The following is a 26,773-nucleotide window of genomic DNA, read 5'->3' as shown; positions in this document are numbered from 1 at the left end:
CCGCTGCGACTTTGAAAAGTTGGCGGGGGCTTGGCACGCATCTGCCTTTAGCGTGACGCTAGAAGCCGCATTCACGTGTGCATGCGCGCTTTGGCCGCTGTCACGTACACAAGTGCACAAGGAATCAATGAGAAACGAGGAAGGGTGATCCGGTGAGCATTACTATTATTGGTGCTAGTGTTCGTAGAGAAGGACATTAACGTCGGAAATCCGTAAGCCAGCGATGTGACCGACCCAAAATGGTCTTGTGGAATCCGCTTGAACGCCTCCCAATGCAGTCTTCACAATGTGATTAAAAGCGTACATGTCTAATAACAGAATTCTTCTCAAATTCCCCGCCTTACGTAGTCTTGATGACCTTTGTAGGTCCCATTTCAAGCTCAGTGCCAAAAACCCTATCCCAGAAGCGGCTGGTAACTCCGAATCCGTTCTGGTAGTCGGCAAAGTGGTGCTTGAGATGGTACTTCTTCAGTTGCTGGTAGTATTCAGGAAGCCTGTAGGGTCAGCATGGTAAATGTACAGGAGATTGGAAATCATACTTTTGATGATGAAGAAAGTAGTGCGTCATATCGTAGCATGTGTATCCAAACACGCCGCCACAGTACGCAGCCAAAGCCGCATACCAATTCCAAAAGATGACAGTTTGGGCAAACTTCCAGAACGGCGCTGCCAGAACAACGAAAAGCGTTGGCGGCATAACAAGTCTATACTTGTCCATGGGGAGGTAGTGGTGAATGCCGTGGAGGAGGAAGTGGAGGGTGATGCCGACACGGTTGTCAGGCAGATGGCTGCTTCGCGTTAATAACTGATGCGTGCATGGAGACGGAGAGTACTTACTCATCCAGATGGAACAGACCCCTGTGTAGGACGTACTCTATGATGGTCCAAAAGCCCAACCCGAAGGCCCAGTATCCTGCCAGCACTGGGGCAGACTGTAGCCCACCGAGAGCCACTGTTGTACCGTATGCAATGCAAGGCCACCACAGAGAAGGCACAACCCACCAAGGCGTCTTGCTCAGCGGCTCCAGAAAGTTACCGAATAATGGCGCAGAGTCACCGCCTTTGTAATGACGCGGTCGGTGCACCTGCTCCAAGTAAAAGTCCTTGCTGAATCCGCCATTCCAGACCTGCATCAAGAGGGGCTTGCTGAGGTCTAAGAATTTGTGCTCCTTGTAGTCCTTGTTCGGGTCCGTCTCTTTTGATAGGTCTTCTTCGGACGACATGCCGGTTGCTGCGTAGAGGGGCTTGCCGTTCTGTGACATGCCCTTAAGTTCTGCGGTGCCCTCTTCGGAGGGTGGCAATGGGACAATGTCTCCTGGCTTGGAGCTCTTGACTGCGCCATTGATGACAGGCTCAGTAGCCATGAAACCAACCAGATTTTCCTCAAGGATCTCGTAGGCAGAGTCGGAATGTGTGTGCGAGATCTCGTCCTTCAAGATTGCCTCTACATCCTTGCCGGCGTATTCCAGGATAAACTCGGGGCCACCAGGATGGCCATCAAGAAATTCGGTGACATCGTAGACTTTGGTCCCTATAGTGACATAGCACGACTTTTCGTTATTGTGGGCGCGCACCTCAGCGGTCGGAATCGTCGGAAGGGTACGGCCGGGCATTGTGGTGATGGCAGACAGGAAGCCTTCTATCTCTGCAGCGATTTCTGTGATGTGTATAGCGCGAGGTCAATACGACTGGACGGGTATTCAGCAGTATGCTTTCAATAGGGTGATATCAAAGGCCGTCGTGGGAAGGTGCCGAATCGGTGGCGATACGGGAGTCCGAAGATCGAAGCCTGCAGAAAGGAGACTAAAGCGCCTGACAAGACCAGTACCGTGAAGAAGGAGCGTATAGGGTAAAAGGGTGCAGAATAGAAAGTGGACAATATGTGGGCGTGCCCAAAGAGTAAATGTAGTGGTAACAGCCAGTATCAGCAAATGTCAAGTGTCAGGAGAGCCAAGAAAACAACTCGCACTCGCCTCGCAGATCTCAGCTAATGGTGGCGAGACCGGCATCTTTGCCTCGTACCTCCGAGTCCCGTCTCCGAGACGCCAGCACGAAATCTCAGCCTTGGGAAAGGAGATGCAATTTCCTTTCGCCTTGCCAGTGCCCGAGGTTTTGTGATTGGCTGTTGAGGATCAAGGCGATGCACTGGGTGTCCCATGGTTGCGAACAAGTCGGCCCCGACGAGGAGCGACGACGACATGATTACATCGCAATCCCACCACTCTCAGGGTACATTACAAAGTTAGGCGCGAAGACTATCTTCCTGTAGACCTGTTGTCGCAAAGCGGTATATTGGGTGTATGTGCGACAGGCTAGTGCTAACCATGTTCCTTTCCTCACTCCTTCAGCATCCACAACGAGTCGGCTCTTAACTGCTGGGACTTTATCTAAATATTCACAAAATACGATAACCAAAGTCTAATATAGCATGTCGAGCTCTAGGTGTACAGCAGGACCAGATGACTTGTCCGATGGTTGGGCATCCACAGCAACCTCGATGACTCATTTTGACCGTCTTAGACAATCGTCCGTCTAATGGCTCATCACCTCGAGCAGTAAAAGACTGCCGAAACAAGGTCCCGCACTCCAAGATGCAAGATAGCAGATACCGCTAACGCGCCGGTCCGACCGTCTTGGATACGCTCGCGTGGGCGCCCGTGACAGGCTGAGGCTGTATCTCAGCCCTGCTGGACCCTTGTTCACCAGGGGCAGGCACACCTCATTGCGTCACTGGCTTGACACCAAGTAGCAACTTCTTCACCATAGCAATTGTTGGCCAATCCTTCGCCATGTTCCCTGATTCTGCTGCAGGGCCGAGGCCCCAATCCTCATCCATATTCACAGCCAGCCTTAACCTCAAAAGATCCCACCCTGAAGTCTCTCTAAATCCTCTTCACCACGACGCTCAGTCACGGCCTGCATCCTTACGTCTTATACCGTATCAACTATTTCTAACCACGAATCCTTGAATTGTGATTGCGCATCCGGCGCGCGCAGTCACTTTTGAAATATGCCTAGCACCACGTTCAATTATGGCTGCTCCCGGCCTATAAATCGCATCTCGGTCGCACATCTATGTACCGTTCTTTTCTTACTGGCCGGCTTGCCTCTAACCGATGGGTTGCATCACATGGCTCAAAAGGCACCCTGGAAGACCAATCGCAGGAAGCTGGACATTACGCCTTTGCTCGTCACGAACCAATGTCCTGACAACATTTGGCCCGGCATCTCAACACAATCCGGGACAGGGCCAGCTCAAAACGGCTTCCAGCTGAAACCCGGGGAGTCCAAGAATCAGACCGTGTCAGAAGATTGGCAAGGGCGGGTTTGGGGACGAACGAACTGTTCCTTCAACGATGACGGATCGGCTTCGGCTTCAGGCAAAGGGAAAGCTTGTCTCTCTGGCGACTGCAATGGCGCCTTGAATTGCCGGGTCGGGGTATGTGCCACCATGTCCCATGCAAGCCTTTGCTGACATATCCAGGGCGACGTTCCTGTCTCGCTTGCCGAGTTCACATTGGATGCCGGAGACGGACACACATACTACGACATCTCGTTGGTCGATGGCTACAACGTACCCATGGCAATCGTCCTCCAGCCGCTCGAGAACATCACGCTTGACGACATCCCACCGAACCTTACCAATCCATCATGCCAAGGTACAGACGGTCTGCTTGCACCGCAGGGCTACAATCCGTACCCAGAGTATCCCAGCTTCCTACGCACAAACACCTCATATCCATTACCTTTCGACCAGGATGTAGACGAGAATAAGATCTCCAGATGGTGCCCTTGGGACTTACAACAGACCCCTCCGCAAAAGCCCGGAGATGGCGTGTATCCTTACCCAGACGACAACATCCAGCGCCCACAGTTCAACCCGTGCTATTCCGCATGCGCAAAAAACAACCAGCCACAGGACTGTTGCACTGGCCAATACAACTCGCCCAGTGCCTGTCAGCCGAGCGAGTATTCCAAAAACGTAAAATCAGTATGCCCAGATGCATACAGCTTTGGTATGTCTTCCCTCGTGGTTCAAACACTGCGTAGCTAACACATGCTATAGCCTTCGATGATCAGACCTCCACCTTCATCATCCCTTCTGGAGCCGGATTCGAAGTCGTCTTCTGTCCGGGCGCTCGCTCAACAACAATCCTCTCGACGAGTAGAGCGGAGATGCTCCAATTAGCACAGCAGGGCAAAGTCGACAAAAAAGCCGCAATGGGTCTCAAACAGGCCAGTGGCGGCATGTTCCGAAGAAACGCTGCGTCTGGCACCTTCCGATTAGATCGCACCCTGCTCACAGTTACTGTCGTTTTGACTGCTGTAGCTTCGGCACGCATCTTTTGTTAGTGGGCTGGCACCTTCCCTTGTCCATGTATAGACTGCGGAGAAACCTCCGTTGCTGTTGTTTCGTGCTTGTATAGTTCTATACCCTGTGTCTTGGTTGTCAATAAACCTTGAACATCTTGCCAACTTTGAAATCTCACACCGATGATGACATCAAATAGTGATGCATACAGCGTACGTGCTGCGTGGTGAACACTTTTTGTTCAATCATGTAGCTCAATTAGATCGGAGCTTAACAATCCTTAGAGACTCTTACCTTGCGGTAGTCCGCACTATCAAAGCCTACTAGTACATAGAAGACTGCGAAGTTTTACGCTGCGATACGCATGCCATATGTGGGCGGTTGAACTATCCGGGATACTCCCATCGAGCCTCCGACATTGCATGCACAGCCTTAACTTACTCCATACAACACGGAATTAGCGGCACATCTCCTCTTGCAGTCCACTGCATTTAGCTGTACCGCGTGGCCTTCGGACGGCTGATACCGCTAGCTTTTTTGCGACGTCGGCCCCATAACGGGCGCGTGTCTAGCCAGATTGGACCCGGAGCGTCCCTTCCGTATGCCTTTCAGGGACTGTTTCATGGTACTACACACAGCTCGATGGAGCTGAACGCGGCACTTCATGCTCCGGCCATGTCAATCGTCTCATATGGTATTAGAAAAGAACCTTCCTGGCGTCATTCAACAAGAGGGTTCCCGGTCGTACTTACCCCGCTAATTGGCAGTTCCGGCACCTTTAAGAGCCAGCAGAGGGTTCTGCCGACCACCACCATCTTGACTTACAATCATCATGGCGAAATCGCAATCCCTAAGCTGCTATCGCTTGTCAGAAGGATGGTCATTCAAGCAGTCCGACGATGCGACCAAGAATGCGTGGATGCCTGTCAAGAAGGTACCTACCAACGTTCATCTGGACTTGATTGAGGCTGGCAAGTACGTTTCGACCTTCAGTCGAGGCATGGTTTAGAAGAAACTAACACATTTCAGAATTCCAGATCCATTTCTAGGCTTCAATGAGCTTCACGCAGAATGGGTGGCGGACAAGGCTTGGACCTACAAAGTCGAGTTGCCTCAAGTGCAAGAAGCAAATGAAGGCACCACGCATGTCCTTGCGTTTGATGGCTTGGATACTTTCGCAACTGTCCGAATCAATGGAGAGACTGTTCTCGAAAGCGACAACATGTTCATTCCACATCGCCTTGACGTGACCAAGAAGCTCAGACTTGGCGAAAAGAACATTTTGGAGATCGGGTTCGCATCTGCGCGCCTAGAAGCCATAAAGATCAAGGAGATGTATCCAGAACACAAATGGGTCGGTTTTAATGGCGACATGTCAAGGCTAGCCGTAAGAAAGGCTCAGTACCACTGGGGCTGGGACTGGGGCCCGATCCTCAACACGTGCGGGCCATGGCGCGAAGTACGACTAGAAACCTATCAGGCAAGATTTGAAGATTTGAGAGTCGACTACAAGCTTGAGAGTGGCCTGAAGTCGGTGCATGGGACGGTTTCTGCGACTGTTCAAGGAGTGTCCGCCGACAGTGTTAGTTTCGATGTGTTCGATGGAGATAAGCAGGTCTTCAAAGAGACTGCAAAGATTAGCAATGGTGTAGCCACGGTTGACTTTCATGTCAATAACCCAAAGCTGTGGTATCCTCATGGGTACGGTGAGCAGCCTCTCTACACTGTTACCGCAACTCTCTTCGCAAACGATGTAAAGTTGCATCAGACGTCACGTCGGACCGGCTTTCGAAAGGGTGAGCTTATACAAGAACCAGACGCTATTGGCAAAAGCTTCTATTTTCGTGTCAATGGTGTGGATGTGTTTTGCGGTGGTTCGGATTGGATTCCGGCAGACTCCTTTACTCCTAGAGTGACCGAGGACCAGTACCGCAGATGGCTCGAGCTCATGGTAGATGGCTATCAAATCATGATCAGAATATGGGGTGGTGGAATTTGGGAAGAAGACGTCTTCTATGACATCTGCGACGAGCTTGGTGTACTGGTGTGGCAAGATTTCATGTTTGGCTGCGGCAACTATCCCGCCTTTCCGGACATCTTGCGATCAATCAAGGAAGAATGCACCGCCAACGTCACCCGACTCCGACATCATCCTTCCATCATCATCTATGCAGGAAATAACGAGGACTACCAAGTCCAGGAAACCTATGGCTTGACTTATGATTACGACGACAAGGACCCGGAGAGCTGGCTCAAGACTGACTTCCCTGCTAGATACATCTACGAAAAGGTACGTGCGCACCCACTACCATCATAGTGTGAATACGCTGATGGATTTTTGCAACCACTAGTTGCTACCGGATGTGGTTGCCGCGGAAAGCCCACATGTACCATATCATCCGGGGTCACCATGGGGTGACGGCCTCAAGACTTCCAACCCCACAGTGGGCGACATGCATCAATGGAATGGTAACATATCCCCGTCGCTCCAAATATAGTATACTCACAATGCGCCTAGTATGGCACGGCACGCAGGAGAAGTATCAAATTTTCGATACCTTGGGCGGCCGGTTCAATAGCGAGTTTGGCATGGAGGCATTCCCACATATTGATACAGTGAGGTACTGGTGCACTGATCCAACGCAACTATACCCGCAAAGCCACATGATCGACTTCCACAACAAGGCGGACGGCCACGAGCGGCGGATAGCGACGTATTTGGTGGAAAACTTCCGCACCAAGACGGATCTGGAGGTAGGTGCCGTGTCGACGGATACCCGGTTCATGGTCGAGGACTATAGCCAAGTGGGCCGTAATATAGGCTGTATAGGTGCTAACAGCGAATAGTCTTTTATCCACCTCACACAGCTCTCGCAGGCCGAAGCGCTAATGTTCGGCTACCGGGGCTGGCGACGGCAGTGGGGTCAAAACAGGCATTGTGGTGGTGCACTCGTCTGGCAGCTCAACGACTGTTGGCCAGTCACTTCGTGGTCTATTGTCGATTACTTCCAGCGCAAGAAGCCGGCATACTACGCGATGCGCAGAGTCCTTGCTCCCATTGCTGTTGCCGTCAAACGAGCGCACTTTGATTGGAGTGTGGTACATGCAAGAGTGCCGGCAACCAGCGATTACGAGGTCTGGGTTGCGAACCAGAAGTTGGACGAGGTGGTAGCGACCGTTGAGTTGCGGTATATTAGCGTCAAGAGCGGTAAAGAAATTAAGGAGAAGATCGTCAAGAAGGATATCAGGCTCGTTCCGAACGGCACAACCGACGTTCTCTCAGGTACGATCGACAACCGGAACGAGCAGCCGCACGTCCTAGCCGTACGCATATGGGTTGATGGCGAGATTGTCTCCCGAGATGTCGACTGGCCACAACCTCTCAAGTACCTCGACTTTGACGACCGCGGTGTGGAAGTCATACCCCGCGGAGAAACTATCGTCGTCAGAGCACAGAAACCCACCAAGGGCCTCGTGTTCGAGGAGCGCTCGGGTGTTCTCGTACATGACAGCGCGATAGACCTAGTCCCTGGAGATGAGCAGATCATCAAGGTGAGGGGCTTGGGACCGCAGGACAAGCCATTGAGATGGACGTATCTGGGCAAAGACTAGATGCCGACATGCAGGACATGCACAGTGGAGACATTTGCAGACGCTGGGAGTATGATTTGGTCATGCAGAGTCGTCAGGAAGACGACTGCATACGTACCGGAAGTATGCGAACGCAATCTGCATGTCGCTAGAGATATCAACAGCGCATGCTTACGCGCTCCACATAGGAGTGGTTGAGCGACTAGGATGGCAGGGAAATGTCTCGTATACATTGTGACGCTCGTTTGCATTAACGTCAATATAAACCAAGAAGAAGCCGAAAAAGTGAAATAAACATGTTGTGGAGCATGAAGACGTTAATCAAGTAGAGTTTCAGCTGAGGGGTATATGTAAGGCTGTTATGGGCTCATGGCATTGTAGCCAGCCAAGCTCCTGATATGATGGTGGCCATCGCAAATGTGGATGTCCAGGGGTAATTAAATCGCATGTCGGGTATTGGCCGGTGGGGTCATAGGCCTGGGTAGAGGGCTGCAAGCACATGCAACCCAGGCGCATAACACAGTAGGCCGATGCAGCGAGCAAGAGTGGGGACGGTGTCCTGTTCGGCCCACAACTGCTGGCGACCCGGGCGCTGGAAGGTGGTATCTTGGGCTGGTGCCATGTCGGTAGAAGACAATGGTAGCGAGCATGACCGTGTGTATGCGCCCTGTATGCGGCCGGTAATGGGCCCTTCACAGACGACAGGCCCCTCACAGGCCCGGGTGCATCTATCCCGAATAGTTTTTGTGGGGTTGGGGATGCGGTTTAGGTTGGCACCGCACCATCATCTCCAACACCACCACCGCACCCGCACTTTTTCCTCAATCGCCGGCACGCTTAACACTCTAGGCGATCGAGGATGCGTGCTGCCTAATCGTCGCGGGAAGGATGATCCGCACCGCTCTAACGACGCGCAGTAGTGCTGCCGCAGTCAGATGGATTGCTGGATGACCCTCGATCCTCAACACGGTAATCTCGTGCACATCGCCTTCTGAAGTCCTTCTCGAAGCCGGCGGCGCCCTCCATCCCAATCTCGCTTGGCTTCCTCAGACACAATTTCTCCCGTCCACCCGTCTCAACGTTCGCCTGTTTTTCTCCTCCACCAGTCAGCCCTGCTGCATGCACACAGGGAGTGGTGCTATAATGCGGGGGCTATACACTCACTAACTTCCACTCTGGATTCTCATCTTGTCGCTCCGGCCCTATGAGACTCGCTAGCCTCGAGCCGATTCATCGCATCACCTGCAGCACTCTGACAAGACGCATTTGACTATCGAGAGCAGTCCAAGTTTCGTTTTGTCCCCGAGCATTTTATTCAGCCCGCCCATGACATGCATTGCGCAAGCCTATACAACTCGCCGTCTCTGATATATCCATCTCGCCCCCTCTACTTCTGGCCCTGAGTTCTCCTATATTGGATCCCGACGGAAACTCTACACCATCGCTCTGGATCGGTCTTCTAAGCCGAGACCGTTCCTTACGACGTATTTGACCGAGCATCCTCTAAGAGTGACCTGACGCCCAGGTTCATGGTCGTATCATCCTTCGTATCTGAACTTTGCAACACAACCCGGGTCCGTGGAGCACTTCACCAACCGAGGTACACCCGCATCAACCCAACATGTTTCACACTTTTCAGTCGTCAGTCAACGTGCGCTCGCCCGGCGGGGACAGCGACAACGCCGCGAAGCCCTCACGGCCACCAGGATCTCGGCGGATATCGACCAGCAACGCATGTGTCGAATGCAGGAGACGCAAGATCCGCTGCGATGGCACACAGCCATGTGGGCAGTGCCAATGGTACCAACATCCTGAGGCCTGTGGCTACTCTAAGCCTGCCCAAAGAGTGGTGCCCAGCAGGAAGTAAGCATTCTGCACCACCCACGGACCCTGCTACGTTAACAAAGTTTGGTAGACTAGTTGACAAGCTCTCTAACACTCTGGAGTTGTACAAGACAATTCTGACAAAGCTTTATGGGACAAAAAATCTGGAGTCCCTGGCGAGTCTCCCGCGGGAAGAGTTACTGGAGCTAGCATTGTCCTCTACAGCAGCCAACTCAACGACGTCACCATCAGCCGCCGACTCCCAGACTTGTTCCGAAGCACAGGCTGGCTCTGATGGAGCCGAAAGTCTAGAAGCGCTTGAGCAGGCTCCTCCCGAAGATCCTTACTGGGATGAAGCACGGAAGCATCAGCTACGTGTCCAAGGCATCTCTGATGACGTAAACGGATTGTCCATGTCTGTTGACCGTCTATCGTCTTACGTTGGTGTTTCTTCAATCACGGCAGCATTGAAGGTCATTGTACGATGCGCACCCCAGGCACGATCCTTTATTTCAAACAACAACCAGGAAACAGCGCTACCAAGCCGGGCAAGTTCTCCGCCACCTGGACTCGCAGATGACAGACCAGACGCACTACCACCTCCGGAGCACGGCCAACAACTCATTGAGAGTTACTTTGACCGTGTACATCCTTTCTTCCCGTTGATTGATGAACGCAAATTCTGGTCTACTTATCTCTACAACAATCGTAGCGACTCACCATGGCTAGCACTCTTGAACATGGTCTTTGCTCTAGGTTCGCTTGCATCCCAAGCTGCTGACAATGAGACCCACCATATCTACTTTACTCGCTCACGAAAGCATTTATCTCTAGAATCATTCGGCAGTGGCAACCTGGAGGTCCTTCAAGCTTTAGCTATCATGAGTGGATACTACATGCACTATCTCAATCGCCCTAACGAAGCCCACTCGCTCATGGGTGGTACGCTACGCATGGCGACTGCGCTAGGCTTACATCGCGAGTATTCGGAAAGAAGCGATGCAAGTCGACAAACGAAGGGTGTGAGTGAGGAAGACTCGATATCCCCTGAGATGAGGCGACGTATATGGTGGAGTCTGTTCTGTCTAGACTCGTGGGCGTCGACAACAACGGGCAGGCCTTCGTTGGGAAGAATGGGTCCCTCGATTACGGTCATGAGACCTGGCACTGCAGCCAACGCCGTAAGTCTCTACAAAGGTGTTTTTATATCTGATTCAGACTGACATGGCTTATAGATTCAAACTATACCGCCTCCTAACAGTCCTCAATACATCGAGCAACTCAAAATTCTCCCTATAATTCACGCATCAGCATTCTGCCAGATCGCAACCAAGATCCAAGACCGTCTTGTCGAATGTCCCCTCCTGTCTTCGGTGGAAACGGCTAGCTACGACGCACAGCTTGTGAAGTGGCACGAAGACCTGCCTTCTATGCTGTCCAAACCTGACGAACCATGCCCAAATTTCCTCCGCCGTACCCGGTTGGTGATGAAATGGCGATTCCAAAACATCCGCATCATACTCCACCGACCCATACTCCTTACCACAGCACTCCGGCACGCCTCATGGGCTAGCCTCAGTGCAGATGAAAAGGTGTCGGTAGGAAAATGTAGGTTCATTGCTTGCAAGACAATCGAAGACATAAGCCGGGACTGCATGCCCGATCTCCTCTCAGGCTGGAACGCAGTCTGGTTCTGCTTCCAAGCCTGTATGGTCCCGCTTGTTTCTCTCTTCAGCGACCCAAGTGTACCTGAAGAAGTAGAAAAGTGGAAGGCCAGTATCAAGACGGCATTGAACTTCTTCGAGGCGGTCAAAGATTGGAGTATAGCCGCGAAGAAGAGTAAAGATGCTGTTGCGCGCTTATATGCCGCGTACAAGACACAGGCTTCGACACTATCTCAACAAACACAAACCCCAGTGCCGCAAATGCCCTACCCTCAACAGTATCAACAACCATGCCACACTCAGACACATACACATTTTCCTGTACCTGGCACATCAAATTGTCCTGCCATGACCAACTCGCAAACGACAAACTATGGACAGCAACAACAACCTGCGTTCATCCAATACAACCCCGCAACGCCCGGTTGGGTAAACACTGGCAACGACCCAGCTATCCTAAACAACTTCTGGGACGACATGATGTGGGACACCAACCTACCAGACATGCTGGAAACCCCCTTCGGAATCGCAACTGATTACGAGTATGTGGGTGCAGCACAGGATCCCGGGCCCGGTGGGGCATGTTGGATGCATGGGAACTAAGCCCTTACAAGCTTCCGAACGCGAATCACGTGTCCGTGCACAGGAAGTAGACCGTAAGGCTGTGTTTAGCTATTGGAACAGGGGAACCGGGAGCGATGCGGCAAGTTGAACGCCAAGGTGCCGTCTCCGTGGCCCAAAATACAGAGCGCATACTCAGTAGCCACCGGCCCGGTCACAACCGGTGACCCCACAATCCGACTAGACGTATGAATTCATCTGGAGAGTCCGCGTGGGCTTCTGTTGGTTTCAAGGATATACCGAAATAACCGATAACAGCCGGTGGTGGTTCAGACGCGGGAACACGTCTACACGAGGTCTCCATGGGACCTGGAGGCGTCGGTATAAGCGAAGATGATGGTCGACGAGGCCAAGGGCTGCATCAGCGGGGTACACAGGATGATCAACACTGGAACACCTTTTCCGATACTGACTACTTGTTTCACATACAACGTCGATCGTGGGGCTTCTCTTCGTGTAGGCGAGGCTGTGGTATCTTGCCCCACGAGCCAGCTGCCTGACGGCTCGCTACTTCCACAACCCCGCTAGTCATATGCGAAACTGGGCTGCCGTATCTTTCTCCTTCGTGGTAGAGGCATCATCAATGTCGTTCCGAAGTCGTTCCGTAGTCTATGCATGTCTTTCATGCTGGCCGTCTCACTGCATTATGTAACGTCAGTTGAAATTATGTACAATGAAAAATGACCATCACGTGAGTGAAATTAATGTGGACTCTGATAACGCTATGTAAGCAGTCTAGTGGAGCTGAATGGGGAAGGTCATATGTCGATACATATAGAAATAGAGCATTATGGCGATCGTCCAAGAAAAACGTCACGTGCCCACGCTTCCCATGCTTGACAAATAATCCATGTAGATCTCCTCTTCTGCACGGCATCTAATCCGATGGGAATCCGCAGAAGACCTCAGTAGCATCGTTATATCTCTGTTGTAACCTACAAGATCAACACGTTCGGTGTGCAAAACCGAGAGAACTCCAAGACCTCAGTATAAATGCTAATCCTCGTCAACCCAAGATCCAAGTCACCGGCAGGAGGCAAGGATTTCAAGATACGTAGGTACATGTACCCCACAGTATCTTCAACTTAACATCATACCAAAGCCCACCGCCGCCTAACTATATCTTGGCTGGCTGCCATGTCATTGTCGGTGGATATCATGCCACGACAGACTAAGAGTATTAAATATTTGCATCCAAGACTCTATACCAACTCTTTTCTTGCTTTGGCGCTTCGCCAAGGTACTAAAAGACGGGCTTGGGGGACGGAGACGGAGATGGAGCGGGATCTTTTGCGGCGTTTTGGCCAATCAGCGATTGATAAGATTAGAGTTTGTTATGGAGACTACCGGTACCGGCGCTACTTCAGGCTTTCATGGTGCCTACGGCGATGTGATGTACTATGGTAGTCGCTTGATAGTTCGAATGACAGATGTGACAGGTGAAGAGTAGGGTAGTGCGAGTGTAATCGACGGGTTCTGTAACACATATGCATGCTGATGATTGAATGGTTAGGTATGCGCCAGGTTCTTTGTACTTTACCTAGATAGACGATTAACAAGCATCTACGAACCCTCACCGGCACACTTCCCCACGTACAAGCAAGCGTGGACGCTTGAGACTCTGCCACGCCTTACTTGGCTAACTTGGTCCTTCGGACCTACCATAGTAGCCTACACGCCGCTGCGCTGCGCTGCCCCTCCCTCCAGCGAGCGCAGTCAGATCCGTGATAAATAATCTAAGCAAACCTCTCCTTCACCATCACACCAACAAACACGCACACGCGTCGCCTCTGCCATTACCACCCCTCCCCCCAAAACACCCCGCGCCAAATCAATCTGATACAAACCACCCGTATCAACCATGTCGTCAGAGCCCGATCTCCATCGGGCCATTTCCATGAAACCCCACCCGTTCCATACGCATCCCGACCGCATAGAACGCACCTCAAGCCCACACCACCACCACCACGGCAGCAGCAGCACTTCGCACCCAACACCCACCAAACAAGCCGCTAGTAGTACCGCGATAGAAACCACCCAACACGCACCCAACACCCACGACCCCATCGCACGCCACATCCCCCGCTCGCAAGATGATCTCGAATCGCAATCCCCGCCCTCCTACACCCCCGACAACGATCCATACTCGCTCTCCTCAGCCATAAAGCCGGAATCCGAACTCGCTCTCATCCGCGCAAACACCTCGCGCAAGCGCGACGGCTGCGGCGGTCCCCTCACCCTAAACAGCACCGCGCGCTCAGCCCAGAAACTCGAAGCCTTCTACTCGTCGCAAAACGAAAACATCGAGCGGCTCCTCAAACCAGTCGCTGACCACCGGCGCGCCGCAAAAGAAGAAGACACGGCGAACCATTTGAAATACAAGATCGCTGTCATCGGTTCCTTTGCCGCAAACATCTTGCTCGCGGTCCTGCAACTGTATGCGGCTGTGAGTTCCAAGTCGCTGTCGCTGTTCACCACAATGGCGGATTCACTGTTCGACCCTCTGTCTAATCTCACGCTGATAATGTGTAACCGCGCCGTCGCCCGCGTCGACGCGCGAAAGTTCCCCTCTGGAAAAGCGCGCATAGAAACAGCCGGTAACCTTTGTTTCTGCGCGCTCATGATCACCGTCTCCGTCGTCATCATCGTAGAATCTATTCGTACAGTTGCCGAGCACAGCGGGCCCGAGACGAATGATTTCTTCCTGCCGTCCGTGATTGCTGTTGCAGTGGCGTTTAGCACAAAGTTCAGCTTGTTTCTGTACTGTTGGGCCATCAGGAATAAGTACAGTCAAGTGCGTATTCTGTGGGAGGATCACAGGAATGATTTGTTTATTAATGGGTTTGGTATCTTGACGAGTGTCGGGGGGAGTAAGTTGAAGTGGTGGATTGATCCCATGGGCGCCATGATTTTGAGTGTTTTAATCATCTTTTTGTGGAGTAGGACTGCGTATAGCGAGTTTCAGCTGTTGATTGGGGTCACGGCTGATACGGGCATGTTGCAGCATATTACTTATATTTGTAAGTTTGGTCTTCTCCTTTCTCATCTTCCTTCTCCACCTTCCCACCACCACCTTTCCCCAACTGAAGCTTACAGTCTGTCTTAGCTATGACACACTCCCCCCAAATCCGTCAAATCGACACCGTACGTGCCTACCACTCCGGCCCCCGCCTCATCGTCGAAGTAGACATTGTCATGGATCCAGAAGACACTCTCCGCAGCACACACGACATAGCAGAGGAGCTTCAAATCAAGCTTGAGAGTCTGCCTGATGTGGAGCGTGCCTATGTGCACGTGGATTATGAGACTGATCATCGGCCTGAGCACTTTTTGAAAAAGGAGTTGTGAGAGGGGAATAGTTTGGGGGGAGAGTTTGCGGGCTGTGATAAAGTGGGGACGTGGTCGAGAGGCTATGTGTTGTTTCCTTTATTCGTATACATATTCTCACCACTACTACCCCACTCGGCTTCTGTGGCTAAATGTGTAAAAGCTGTAAAACATGGTAACATGGCTAGAGACAAGACCATAATGTAATGTCTTGACATAACTGTTTCAGTACTTTACTTGTACCACCACCTGTTACCTATATTTGAGAAGCTCTATTTCAGCATGTTAATAGGCGAAAGGATTGCTTCCTGCACCGAGGATGGTACAACGTTCAAAACCACAGGCCGGCAACACTCATCACTTGAATCACCCACACAACATCAATCAAGTCTATATAGTATCCATTACACCTATATCCCCATTTATACCCACCATTACTACAAAGCAAAGTGGTATAAACGCACTTGGAACTTCGGGGAGAGTTAAACCCGATAGTGTGTGAAGATGAAGAAAAAAGAAGAAGCGGAAGAAAAAAGGACGATTGGATGTATTCTTCTCCTGGCAATATGACGATATACGCTACTGCCTACAAGACTTTTGGTGCTACATGATGGTGCTGGAGATGGGTGCTATGCGATTTGGGTTGGCGGTCGTTGGGGAATACGCATGGGTGTTGGGTTGGGGTTGGGTGCCGCGTGGTTGAAGTGCTTTGGGCAGGTACGTGCTGAAGGGGCTTGTTCTTGGGCATCCTTGCTACTCTTGTACTCGACATGTCGTAGGCAGGTCTTCATACTCGGGGCGATGGCATAGTGTTTTCATGGAGGACCCATGGGAAAGAGAACAAACTGTCTCCCATATGGGAAATGGTCATCCTGATATTCGTCCTCACGTACTTGGTCCTCGTGTACTCGGTTGCGCAGATCATGAATAGGATTCGGTCCGGGGTAACCATCCATTGGCACCTTTGGTCCAAATTATGTCGGGTGCGATTAGAAACGTGTTCTGTAGGTCGTCGTTACTCCGTGTGGAGCAGGGAAAACCTGGAACCTACGTCTCAGCCATACAGTAGATAATGCCTCCGCGTGGGAGGATATCCAATGTGATGACCAATCCATAGCTCAAGCGCACGTGCAGGGGGTGGGAAGGGGTATCAGAGCACTCAGGCCATCACGGCTTGGTTGCCGCCTGAAGAACAGGGGTCAGCAGGCTACAAATATATATATGGGAACAACGCCTCTACTGATGGTAGAAAGGAGCAGGGCGGAGGTAGGGGTTGTTGACCAACGTACCAATCTGGCGCTTGATCTGTTCTCGTGCCCATCGAGCGGTGTCACGTGTTCGACCGCTAAAGTCCGCGTTCGCACGCGTCTCCCTCGCCATTGCGGTCAGGAAGTCGTGTCGGAAGTACTCCCTAAATTCACCGTTCGGGAAGGCATCGGCAAGATCACTGAACAGGTTAGCAATGTGTGATTCAAGGCGATATAGCTAGACTCACCCAATAACACCGCATGAAGACCTGAGGAGGGCTTCAGTGCGGTTGCTATCCGCCTGAATAGTTCTCAGGAGGTCAAAGATCGAGTCCATATAAGGAGTGATGAGTTGAGCTGGAGATGTTAGAAAGTGGTGACCAGACAAGGATGCTATGGCTTACTCTTGCCGCTGCTCTTCATCGCAACAATGCATCCATCCCATGCGTCCATGATACCTTCCCGAAGAGAAGTGATGTAGTCAATCATCTCGTAGTTGCCGTCGGTCGTCAGAGTGACCTGGCCAGCCTGTTGGAGTACCTGTGCAACAACAGTCAGGTAGGTCTCGAACGCGCCATGGATAGCATGCGCGATATCACCGAAGCATTGCAGAATAGCCGGCTTGAGCTGGTTACCCAGGGCTGGACTCCGAAGGTTGTTCAAGAGAGCGTTCATGAAGGCGTCGCAGTAGGGCTGAACCTTTTCGCCCAATGATCGAGTGATATCAGCTACCAGACCGATGGCCATGGAGCAAAGTGCAGGCTCTTCTTGGTTGTTGAGGGCGTTGTACAAGAACGGAGAGAAGGCCTCCATGTACTTTTGGAAATCCTCTTCAAGGGCCGTCGCAATTGATCCAATGGCAGCAAATACGGTATCCGGGACACTAGACTTGGGTGGCAGAGACGACAGCAGACTTAGCAAGGCCTGCATAATGCGATCTGCCTGAGGCCCAATATCATTCTCCATCCGCTGGATGATAGCCATGATGACACTCGCCAAGCTGGTCTGCATCTCCTCCAGGGTCAGCTTGTCCTCGACGTTCACAACCTGCGACTGGAGCGCCATGGACTTTTCTAGGCGTTCGAGGATCACGTTGGCGAGCTCGTTGACTAGATGAACGCTGTCGCCAGCAGCGTTGTTCACGAAGGAGTTGAGTACTTCGTACGCTGCCGTGCGCAATGTGTTGTCGGCGTCGGCTCGCTCGGTAACCTGCAGGAGGCTCTGTACACTCTGAGCAAAATGAGGCGATAGGGGGTTGGTCTCGCATCCCGGCTCCCCAGCGAACCTGTCAGCCAGGTTCATCAGCGACCAACAGCATGATGCAGCCATCTTGGGGTTGCTAGCGAGGCCATTGAATAGGGCACCGATCAGAGGAGGCAAGTGCTGCTGTGCGTCAAGCGCACTGGGAACAGCTTCGCAAATACGGCCCAGAGCGTAAGCGGCCGAGTCTTTGACACACATGTTCTGGTCGTCCATCATACCAATTAGAGTAGGCAGGGCTTGCTTAACAATAGGGTCTAGCACTGATTCTTCGGGACCTTCCATAATCGCACCGAAAGCGGAGACGGACGCATCACGATAATGCCAGTCTTCTGAGCGGATGTACTTTTCGATGAAAGCAAGAACCGGAGGCATTACACCACTTCCTACACATTGTGCCCACAGCTGCAGACATTGGTATGCTGCGCGGGAGGTGTTGTACTCGTTATCATCGGCGTCTTCGTCTTGTTTGGCGAGAAGCTCCAGTAGCACAGGAACTACTTCCTGGGTAGCGACTCGGGCAAAGTTGAAGTACTCGCGCAGCTCAGTCGAGCCTTCGGCCTGGGCCTGTGTGTTGTCGTCCTCAATCGCAATCTCTTCCTCGCAGACGGTGCACCAGAACTCAACAGCCAGCTTGGCGACGTCCTCCTCATCACTCTTCATTCCTTGGATTGTGAGACCAAAGAGTGCCTTCTCCATATAGAAGCGCATCTTGTCGTAGTAGAGACCCATTATGCGGTTAAGACATCCGTATGAACCCTGCTGGATGCGGCTGTCGTCGGCCTGTGTGGCCTCGCAGATGACCTGCATGATGTAGTTGCGCTCGCCTTCATTGTCAAAGTTGGAGCGAACAAACTCGATCGAGTCGCTGAGAGCGTTGATGGCGGCTACACGGACGTCGGCGTTGGTCTCTTCCTTGCGGGCACCCTGGACGACGGCCGTCAGGATCGCGTTGGAGTGGTGTGCTAACGCGTCCCTCAGCTCGGCATCGTCTGTGTCACAAACAAAGCCGATTGTGGTGAGGGACGACTGCTTCTGGCTGTCGCTGCCTTGGCCGACGTTCTCGACGAGCTGGGTCATCAACTCGGGCCACTGGTGGCGGGGTATCTCGATGGCGGCGACGGAAGCGATGAATTGTGCGGCAGCCGAGCCTACATTCTTGTTCGATGTGGCCAGTGTGCGAAGGGCCATTTGCTTGACCTCCTGCTTGATTTGGGTGTCGAGGTTGAGCCATCTTTCCTGGACCTGCCGTAACCGGGCGTACTCGCGTGCAGTGAAAGCATTCTTCAGGGCCAGCGCGGCCGCCTGTCGAATTTGAGGAGCGGCTTGTTCGTTGGCGAGTTCGCTGCCGAGGACAGTGAGGTATTGTGGCTACAAAGAACCAGCCTGTTAGTGGCCATGTCTCGCGCAATGTACATGCAGCCTTGGAACTGCGGGGGGAAACTTACAAAGTTGGTGTCGGCAGCCTGGAGGAGCTGCTGCTCGGCGCTGTTACGAATGCTGGCATCTGCAGTCAAGTTAGTCGAGATGTGCTTGAAAAAAAAGGAAACGCGGTGAGAGCAACATACCGGCAGCGTAGGTCCCCTCCAACACCTGGTTGATATCCATGATTGCTGAAGGGCGCTTCAAAGACTCAAGGCGGGGTATCTAGTAGGTGGGAAGGTTATAGAACCGCGGTGGCGGGAGAAGAACAAGGTGCTGCGGCAGTGTGGTCGACGATGTCGAAGAGTTGCGGTGGACAGGAGCGTAGTAGGGAGGGAATTTGAGGCGGAAGAAAGGTCGAACGTCGACAGGCCTAGTTCACGTGTTGTTTTGCTCCCAAGGGTCTGCCCCACTACAAGAGAAAGGAACTTTTGAAAGCGGACGGGCAAGTTTATCGTTTGAGCTGAACAAAGCCAACAAGCAACAAGAAAAACGAAATGTTTGATTGAGACGATGGGCAAATGGGCAAGACAGGCCGATCAAGTTACTGTCTCTGTTCGCTCAGGCACCAATGTCAGCCTTCGCGCACCTTCTGAGGGAAAGAAGGTCCGCCTGGCAACGCCGCATTGGTTCGCTTGCGCATCGTGCTTTACCCCCCAGATTCAAGCTCGCCCTCCCGCATGCAGCCCTGCGGAAGCCATGATGATAGTGAGACAGGCCTGCACAGACGTCTGTCTGTAATAGGGACTGGACTTTTCGAGGCGTCTGAGACAGTCCAGCAGCCTCATTCTCGCTTCCAGAGTCCATCTGCTTACAAAATCACGAGGCGGTATGCACTTGATTTCAAACAGCATCATGTCTATCATAATGCCATACCCTACCTATCCAATGTCGACCCGTCTAAACGCCGAAAATGCAAGCCCGCACTACGAGGAGCGCTATTAATAAACATAGGAAATCTCTAGGCGAGGCGTCTACATGCGTCCCGATGCTCTAGGGTTCTCTGCTTCCTGCTTCCGCCAATCTCGCATCTCCTTGGTACCCAGGCTACCCAGTCCCCCTTCGCCCCTCCTCTCCCATCCACCCAGCCGGACAACTAACCCAGTCGCATTATCTGCGCCTTCACTGCCTGTTGCCGTCTCAACGGCAAAGCTGACAATGTCCCGAGCTGCCTGTTCTGGTGTCTTTGCCTCTTTGACAATGTCGACTATCTCTTGGTCAGACAGGTGACCAGATACGCCGTCGGAGCACAAGACGAGGAAGGAATACTCGGCAGGCGAGAGCTCTATCCTACGAATCTCAGGCTCTGCCGACACTCCGACGCGTTTGTGGGCCATGTCGCCGAACGCGCGCGTGTTAGCGAGTCCAGACATGCGCTCCTCGCCAAAGGAGTCCGTGACAAACGATGCAGCAAAACGTCGAAGGCGAGTGGCTTCCTCGGGTAAGGCGGGGTGGTGGTTCGATGTCAGCGGGACAGCTAGTCCGGTGGCCGTGTTGCACAAGAGGATCCTGGTATCGCCCACGTGTGCTATGATGAGGGAAGAAGGTGATGATGGATGCCAAAAGGGTGATGGTGTAGGTGTAGAGATGAGGGCCACACTGCATGTGCTACCACCCTTGAAGCGTTTTGTGCCTCCAATCTGCTTGGTAGTGGTGCGTGAGGGCTGGCCGAGGATATCATCGTCGTTCAGAGCCTTATCTGCGCGCACGGGATCCTCCTCCTTTTTGCCAACCTGAGCTGCAACAAAGTCGTAGTCGGCTTTGAGGAAAGCGTACTCGAGGACAGTTTCAATGCCAATGCCTTCTTTGGTGTCATCTGGTATCTCTGGCGTGCTTGTGTGACGCTTCTCAATCACGTCCTTCTCAGCAGGGTGACCTCGCCCACCGGCAGACAGCGAGAAATACTCGGGCTTGAATCGCCGAAAGTATCCGCCAACTAGCTCCTTCCATTGCTTGACCAATTGCTGCTCTAGCTCTTCGGCTTTCCGCACGCTCTCAGACTGCTTGACGGATGGGACACCATCCACTGGCCCATCCATGGATTTTGAGCCCGCTGTTGGCAATTGGTCCCCACCTCCAGCCTGCGGCGGCTTTATAGCTTGTGTGCCAGGTGGCGTATGTGTCTCGATAGCGTCCAAGCTCTCCCTGTCCCTCTTCCTTTGCTCTCCGGAAGAAGCCTCGCCCTTTGCTTTCAGGCTGCCGGCTTGTGTCTCATTCCTCTCTTGCAAGAGGCTGCTCTTGAGCTCGAATTGCTCTGTGGCCTTTTCTAGGTAGTCGTGCAGCTGCTCCCTCAGGAAGCCAGAGCACTCGGAACCGCCGTGTCCATCGAAGACACCAAAGTAGAAGACCTGGGGATCTCCCGTCGCCCCTACTTCTGGAGTAACCTCGCTATTCCCTTCGCTGCCTCCATTTCCACTCAATGATATGGGCGGGCGTTTTGCAAAAGCGGGGAGGTCTATGGTGCCTGCTTGAAAGGCATCTTCATTGTATGGCCGCGTGCCTCTTGATAGTGAGACGCCGAAATGATGTTTTGCGCTCTTCAATGGTATGCGAACAACCGTCATGTCGCGCGACGAGCCCATGACGGCAGCCGGCGACCGGCTCGACTTTTCCGCATCGTAAGGGGTGCTCTTGTCACGCGGGAGGCTGTGGTGGAGGGCAGGTTGAGGGCGCGAGTCGGGGTGCAGCGAGCTCGAGGGGATGTGGGTGATGAAGTAGTCGTGAAAGCAGCGATGCTGGCGGCAAGACACGCCTATCGATGAGGGGATGTGGTACGCCGAGGGGAGCACTGGGGTGCGCAAACAAATGTCCCAAGGCCTTCGGGTGGCTCTGCAGAGTTCAAATTTCGATTTCCACATGTCGTCTCTTGCTGCGAAGGACGCATGGTGTGAATGCGCAGGTAGTTGATAGTTTTGTTTATGTCATGGTCGTCGCTGAGCTGGGGTTTCCAAGGTTCACTACAAGCCTCACTTGCTATTCCGCTGTTCCTGGGCCGCACTGCCGTGTTTCGCCCTAGCGGGTCCCCATCTAATTAGGTCATGTCGCCCGGTAACGCAATGCTTTCTGGTCGTATTCACTCATGCGTCATCTCAATTATATCACCACATAAGTATCGAGCCTGCTCTTACCCTGTGAAGCTGAAGGGTCAGGAGCAAGGATCCCCAAGACGTGCTTTTCTCATTTCTCCTTCCGACTTTCTCAACCCCACTTCAACCCACCACAGGACACTCCCTCAACTCTCGTCTTATATTATAGACCACATATTCACTTGAGTCACTTAGCATCCTTTCCAACTGAACCAGAGCCATCACAATAGCCCAACTCTTCTCTTGTTAAGTCAACCACGCTTTACTTCTCGCTACCATAGAATCACAATTATGACGGGGTGAGGAGAGGAGGAGGACTGCGTTGCATTGTGTAGCTATGAAGGAGGGCAGCTATCTATATGTGTGTGTGATAAGAAAGCGTGGTAGCGATAGCCGTACCCAACTCTCACCTAAGTTGGTCTTGGCAAGGCCCAAACCGTTACAACAATAGCTCGCATATCAACATAGGAGCCTTACCAGAATCCTGTATGCTCAACACGCCGTGCTAATCGCATCCTTACAATACACAGATACTCTCACCCGGGGTTGTGGAACAGGAGTACCATTGCATCAGCAATAGCTACGTGAGTTGAGAACGCAGCCTTCCCTACTTGGGATGCACCTGGGCGGCATGACATACTCGACATCCTAGTATACAAATGCTATTGTAGGCGCCAGACACGTCTACAGTATTATAAACAACAAGGTTTACCCACATTATCAAGTATGCTACGTTACCAAGATGATATCTCAGACCGCTTCGTAAGTCAGCTACCAATGGTATCGATCGAGTCACACCATGACTGAGATGTTTTGCTTCTCATACTATGCTCGAAAGCAGACGCCCTGCCTATCAACTGTTGTTATTGCGGCCCTGCCATCGAAACATCTTCGTGGATCAAAACACACTTCTTCTCTCGGTTTTCTCTAACTTTTCTAGAAGCAAAACATGGCAGAATCTGATCGGAAAGACCTAGAGTCGGACGCCCTTTTGGCCGCATGCTGGACTGCAGAGCATGACCCCAAACTCTTGAGACATATCCTGTGCGAAGTCAACCCTCATCTCAGCCAAGATTTGAGCACGCTATCCAGGAGGAAGTCGTTGAGTTTTTACCAAAGTAAAACGATCTTTGCTCGTCACTCACCGTCATCACAGAGACCCTGGAGACTTCCGCTCGCATAGGCAACGTCACCAGAACGATTCTGGACACCTCTGCACTCGTTTGCAACGCCGTCACAGTGACCCAGGAAATCTTTACTCTCATGTACAACTGAACAATGCTTCTCACATTGAGCTGAAAAGTACGAACGATTACTCTGCCGAAGAAGCTCTCAGCCAACTACCCCTGACGCCAGAAACCCTTCCCACGCCAATGACACCCAAACTGCACACTCTCTTTCCTGTACAGTAACCCTCCTCGACTCTGCCTATCCCCAACAGCAACGAACGCAGCGTTACACATGAGCAGCTTTCTACACCTGGACAGGTTGGCGAGAACCCCGTCCACAAGCAGGAGGTAAGCCAAAGAGACGATCGCGACCTCCTGGGGGAATTTTTCTCGCAGATATACTCATGGGTCGCTACCTATACGCTCTACAATTTTGTCCCATCAGAAAAGGCATTGTACGACATGATCCATCGACCGGTTCTTACTGGAGTTATGAGGAATCGCCACCGGCTCAAGGGTTTGATCATGTGTAAAGGAACTATTGTGTCCTTGGTCACAGCTGCAGTCGACCGACACATAATAACACATACTATGACTGAGTTTGCCTTCTCTTGCTCACTACATCCGAATAGCATAAAATGCGAGGAAGAGGCTTCCCACTGGCACCGTATTGGTTCTACTTGAGCCCCAGCTAAGAGGTGTGCACTATCATCGCAAAAGAACGTCTACATTGCGATGGCAGAAGCACCGGGCCACAAGATTTAGTGCCAGAATACCGCTTTGTGGCACAGCAGGGTTCTGCTCACTGATCTGGCTGGTCTCCTTCACACGAACCTGTCCACAGATGACATGATAAAGCGCAACAATGTTCTTACCGATTTCTACATGGAAGGGTTCCGCATCAACTTTCAACATCGTATGTCCTTTATCTGGATGGATTATCGCTGGTCGGCTGCTGGGACGGAGTTCAACGAACAAAACATGGTGATAGAGAACAAATACCTGTATGGCGATATATTGACCACAACGTCAAGGGTAGTTTCGAATCCGTGTGACCGTGAAGTGGTGTTTGCAGTCAGTCCTATAATCACAAAGCAAACATACACCTGGAGCAGAGTAAAGGCGGAAGTTGTGCACAACGCCACGGTACGCGTTGGCAAGAAGAGGGTAACCGAGAAAATGGAATTGACAGTATGATGAGTTGGTGTCGTAAGATAGTTGGGGTCAGTATAGGAATGGTGCATGAATCAAGTATAAATGGATTGGATTGGACTTTCATACAGGAAATCGTATGCATTAAACTACGATTAATAATCTGAAAAAAACGCATTGATATTTTCATTCCTATGCTTATTCTTTTACACTTTTTACAAGTTTTACTATTGATATATACACTCCAACGAGAAGATGAAGATTGGAGAATCTACTCTTGCTCTCATTTGTTCAAACAATATCATCAGGCATGGCCTTTGGCCCAATCGCTGGACTCATCATTCCCTTGACTACAATCATCTTCGGCATGACGTCACCGCCCATACCACGCTCCTCAGCCATCAACGTCGGACTCCATGGATTCTCGTCGTCCTCGCTGTTTAAGCTGTACATGCCTGGCTTCTTCTTGAATGGTGGGGTGAAAGACGCCCGACGTGTCAGACGAATAGTATCATCAGATTGATGGCTCCCTTTGCGCGAATGCATTTTTGCCTTTTCGCGCACATCGGCAGCCATTTTGCGGACAAGGGGCCGCAGGATAGCGACGGAAGCAGCGACGATACCGGTTCCGGGTTCGGCGGTGGCCCAGATTGTTACTTTGCGGGATATGACTGTGTCATGAGTTAGCTCTAGATCACGGGAGAGAGACGAGAAGAGAGGAGGAAGAGAAGACATACCAGAAACCAAGCCCACGCTCTGGAGCTCCAACCCACTCAAGTAAACCATTCTCAGTACTGAACTCACACTGCCTACGGCTCCCAGACACATAACAATACTGACACTAATCTTGGACCGTCTATCCAAATCACTGTCCATGAGCACACTAACCGGCAATAGCACAAACGTCCAGTCCGCTATCACATTGATAATGCCGTACACGTAGCCCGTGCACATGAGGAAAGCCGATGGCAGGCAGTTTGGGGAAGAGGGGTGTAAGAGGTTGTCAGCCAGACGAGTGGGGTCGCCGCATTGGAAGAGGGCAACGAAGACGTAGAGGAATCCGTAGATAGTGGATATGACAAGGGCGATGTGGAAGATAAGTTTTTGCCATTTCTTTGTGAGGACGCGGAGGAAGAAGAGGCCGAGGGAGACTTTTAGGAGGGTGGTTGTGAGGATGTAGAAGACTTCGGAGAGTTGGACGAACTGGAAGATGTTTGTTAGTTCTGGATGAGGAAGAAGGGACAGGAGAAGTATACATACAATTAAGCTCAACCGAACATCATCTTCATCATAAGGCTTGTACGCCGCTCTCTTTGTCCGACGAGCAATAGCGAGGATAAACGCACAATACGCACTAAACAAGAAAAGCGTAGCCACCATGGCCGCATCATCCCAACCAGGAGACCTCGTGATGCGATACCGGACCCATAACCTCAGGCCGACGGTAACGTAGCTCAAAATGAGCAAAGTGACGATGAGAGAAAAGATGACTCTTCCGAGGAGCACCAGCTCCCCCAGATTTTGGCTATCCATCATTAATAAATAAGAATATAACAAGAATCAGATAATAAACATTGAAATAAAGAATTAAAAAGCACAGCCACCACAATACGACAGGAAAGTTGAGGGTATGGGGTCGATCAGTAGTTGCCAACCCAAGCGGTGACGTGAAGATCGAAATAATCGACAGTCGAAAGGAAGCAAGAAAAGAAGGGGATGTTTGTGAACTGGGTTAAAGTACATTCTTCAACACCATGTCTCTTCTCTTGACATGATTACCCCCGGTAGACCATGTTTCCGGGTCAAGGCGTTGCAGGTGTGGTATGGGATGGTGAACCTTGTTGGTCTGTGTGTCGTCGTCGATTGGCTAGCCTCACGTCGCGGCTACAGCAATGGTTTGCGATTGCCCTTGTACAAGCATCTTGTGTGAAGTATCCCAGACTTACTTGGCGTCAACGCGATTAGAGCATCAGCCGGATTCTGTCCTGCCATGATCTGCTCGGAAACTTTGACTATGATGCCACATCGATGGGTACTATCCCTGCTATGTGCTTTGGATGAGGCGAGAACGGGTGTAAATAGCCTCGTTGCGGCAGTT

General features: G+C 51.8%; 7 protein-coding genes across 7 annotated transcripts; 3 read left to right on the top strand and 4 right to left on the bottom strand.

The window, feature by feature from the left end:
- Positions 1-340: 340 nt before the first annotated feature.
- Positions 341-1,613, bottom strand: PtrM4_076980 (Cyt-b5 multi-domain protein; the record flags this gene model as incomplete). The annotated part of the gene is made up of 3 exons (XM_001940656.2): positions 341-494; positions 540-788; positions 838-1,613. 3 exons carry the CDS (start codon positions 1,611-1,613, stop codon positions 341-343), a joined length of 1,179 nt encoding a protein of 392 aa, XP_001940691.1.
- A 1,517-nt stretch (positions 1,614-3,130) lies between these two features.
- Positions 3,131-4,353, top strand: PtrM4_076970 (thaumatin family protein; the record flags this gene model as incomplete). Its single annotated transcript, XM_001940655.2, has 3 exons — positions 3,131-3,439; positions 3,485-4,016; positions 4,067-4,353. 3 exons carry the CDS (start codon positions 3,131-3,133, stop codon positions 4,351-4,353), a joined length of 1,128 nt encoding a protein of 375 aa, XP_001940690.1.
- A 791-nt stretch (positions 4,354-5,144) lies between these two features.
- PtrM4_076960 (LacZ, Beta-galactosidase-beta-glucuronidase) lies at positions 5,145-7,924 on the top strand (the record flags this gene model as incomplete). Its single annotated transcript, XM_001940654.2, has 5 exons — positions 5,145-5,287; positions 5,342-6,602; positions 6,664-6,781; positions 6,831-7,066; positions 7,160-7,924. 5 exons carry the CDS (start codon positions 5,145-5,147, stop codon positions 7,922-7,924), a joined length of 2,523 nt encoding a protein of 840 aa, XP_001940689.1.
- A 1,600-nt stretch (positions 7,925-9,524) lies between these two features.
- Positions 9,525-15,360, top strand: PtrM4_076950 (fungal specific transcription factor domain containing protein; the record flags this gene model as incomplete). The annotated part of the gene is made up of 5 exons (XM_066106248.1): positions 9,525-9,766; positions 9,819-10,908; positions 10,963-11,933; positions 14,029-15,032; positions 15,119-15,360. 5 exons carry the CDS (start codon positions 9,525-9,527, stop codon positions 15,358-15,360), a joined length of 3,549 nt encoding a protein of 1,182 aa, XP_065963186.1.
- Positions 15,361-16,498: 1,138 nt separating this feature from the next.
- Positions 16,499-19,037, bottom strand: PtrM4_076940 (KAP95, Karyopherin (importin) beta; the record flags this gene model as incomplete). Its single annotated transcript, XM_001940651.2, has 4 exons — positions 16,499-16,524; positions 16,629-16,786; positions 16,835-16,943; positions 16,991-19,037. 4 exons carry the CDS (start codon positions 19,035-19,037, stop codon positions 16,499-16,501), a joined length of 2,340 nt encoding a protein of 779 aa, XP_001940686.2.
- Positions 19,038-20,242: 1,205 nt separating this feature from the next.
- Positions 20,243-21,850, bottom strand: PtrM4_076930 (PTC1, Serine-threonine protein phosphatase; the record flags this gene model as incomplete). Its single annotated transcript, XM_001940650.1, has 1 exon — positions 20,243-21,850. One exon carries the CDS (start codon positions 21,848-21,850, stop codon positions 20,243-20,245), a length of 1,608 nt encoding a protein of 535 aa, XP_001940685.1.
- A 3,116-nt stretch (positions 21,851-24,966) lies between these two features.
- PtrM4_076920 (uncharacterized protein) lies at positions 24,967-26,208 on the bottom strand (the record flags this gene model as incomplete). The annotated part of the gene is made up of 3 exons (XM_066106247.1): positions 24,967-25,346; positions 25,512-25,878; positions 25,936-26,208. The coding sequence occupies 3 exons, from the start codon at positions 26,206-26,208 to the stop codon at positions 24,967-24,969; spliced, it is 1,020 nt and encodes a 339-aa protein (XP_065963185.1).
- Between the last annotated feature and the right edge of the window lie 565 nt (positions 26,209-26,773).

The sequence above is a fragment of the Pyrenophora tritici-repentis genome, chromosome 3, assembly GCF_003171515.1.
Source record: "Pyrenophora tritici-repentis strain M4 chromosome 3, whole genome shotgun sequence".
NCBI classification, from domain to species: Eukaryota; Fungi; Ascomycota; class Dothideomycetes; order Pleosporales; family Pleosporaceae; genus Pyrenophora; species Pyrenophora tritici-repentis.
The sequence above is the reverse complement of the archived record's forward strand: the minus strand, read 5'-3'. Positions and strand labels throughout refer to the sequence as shown.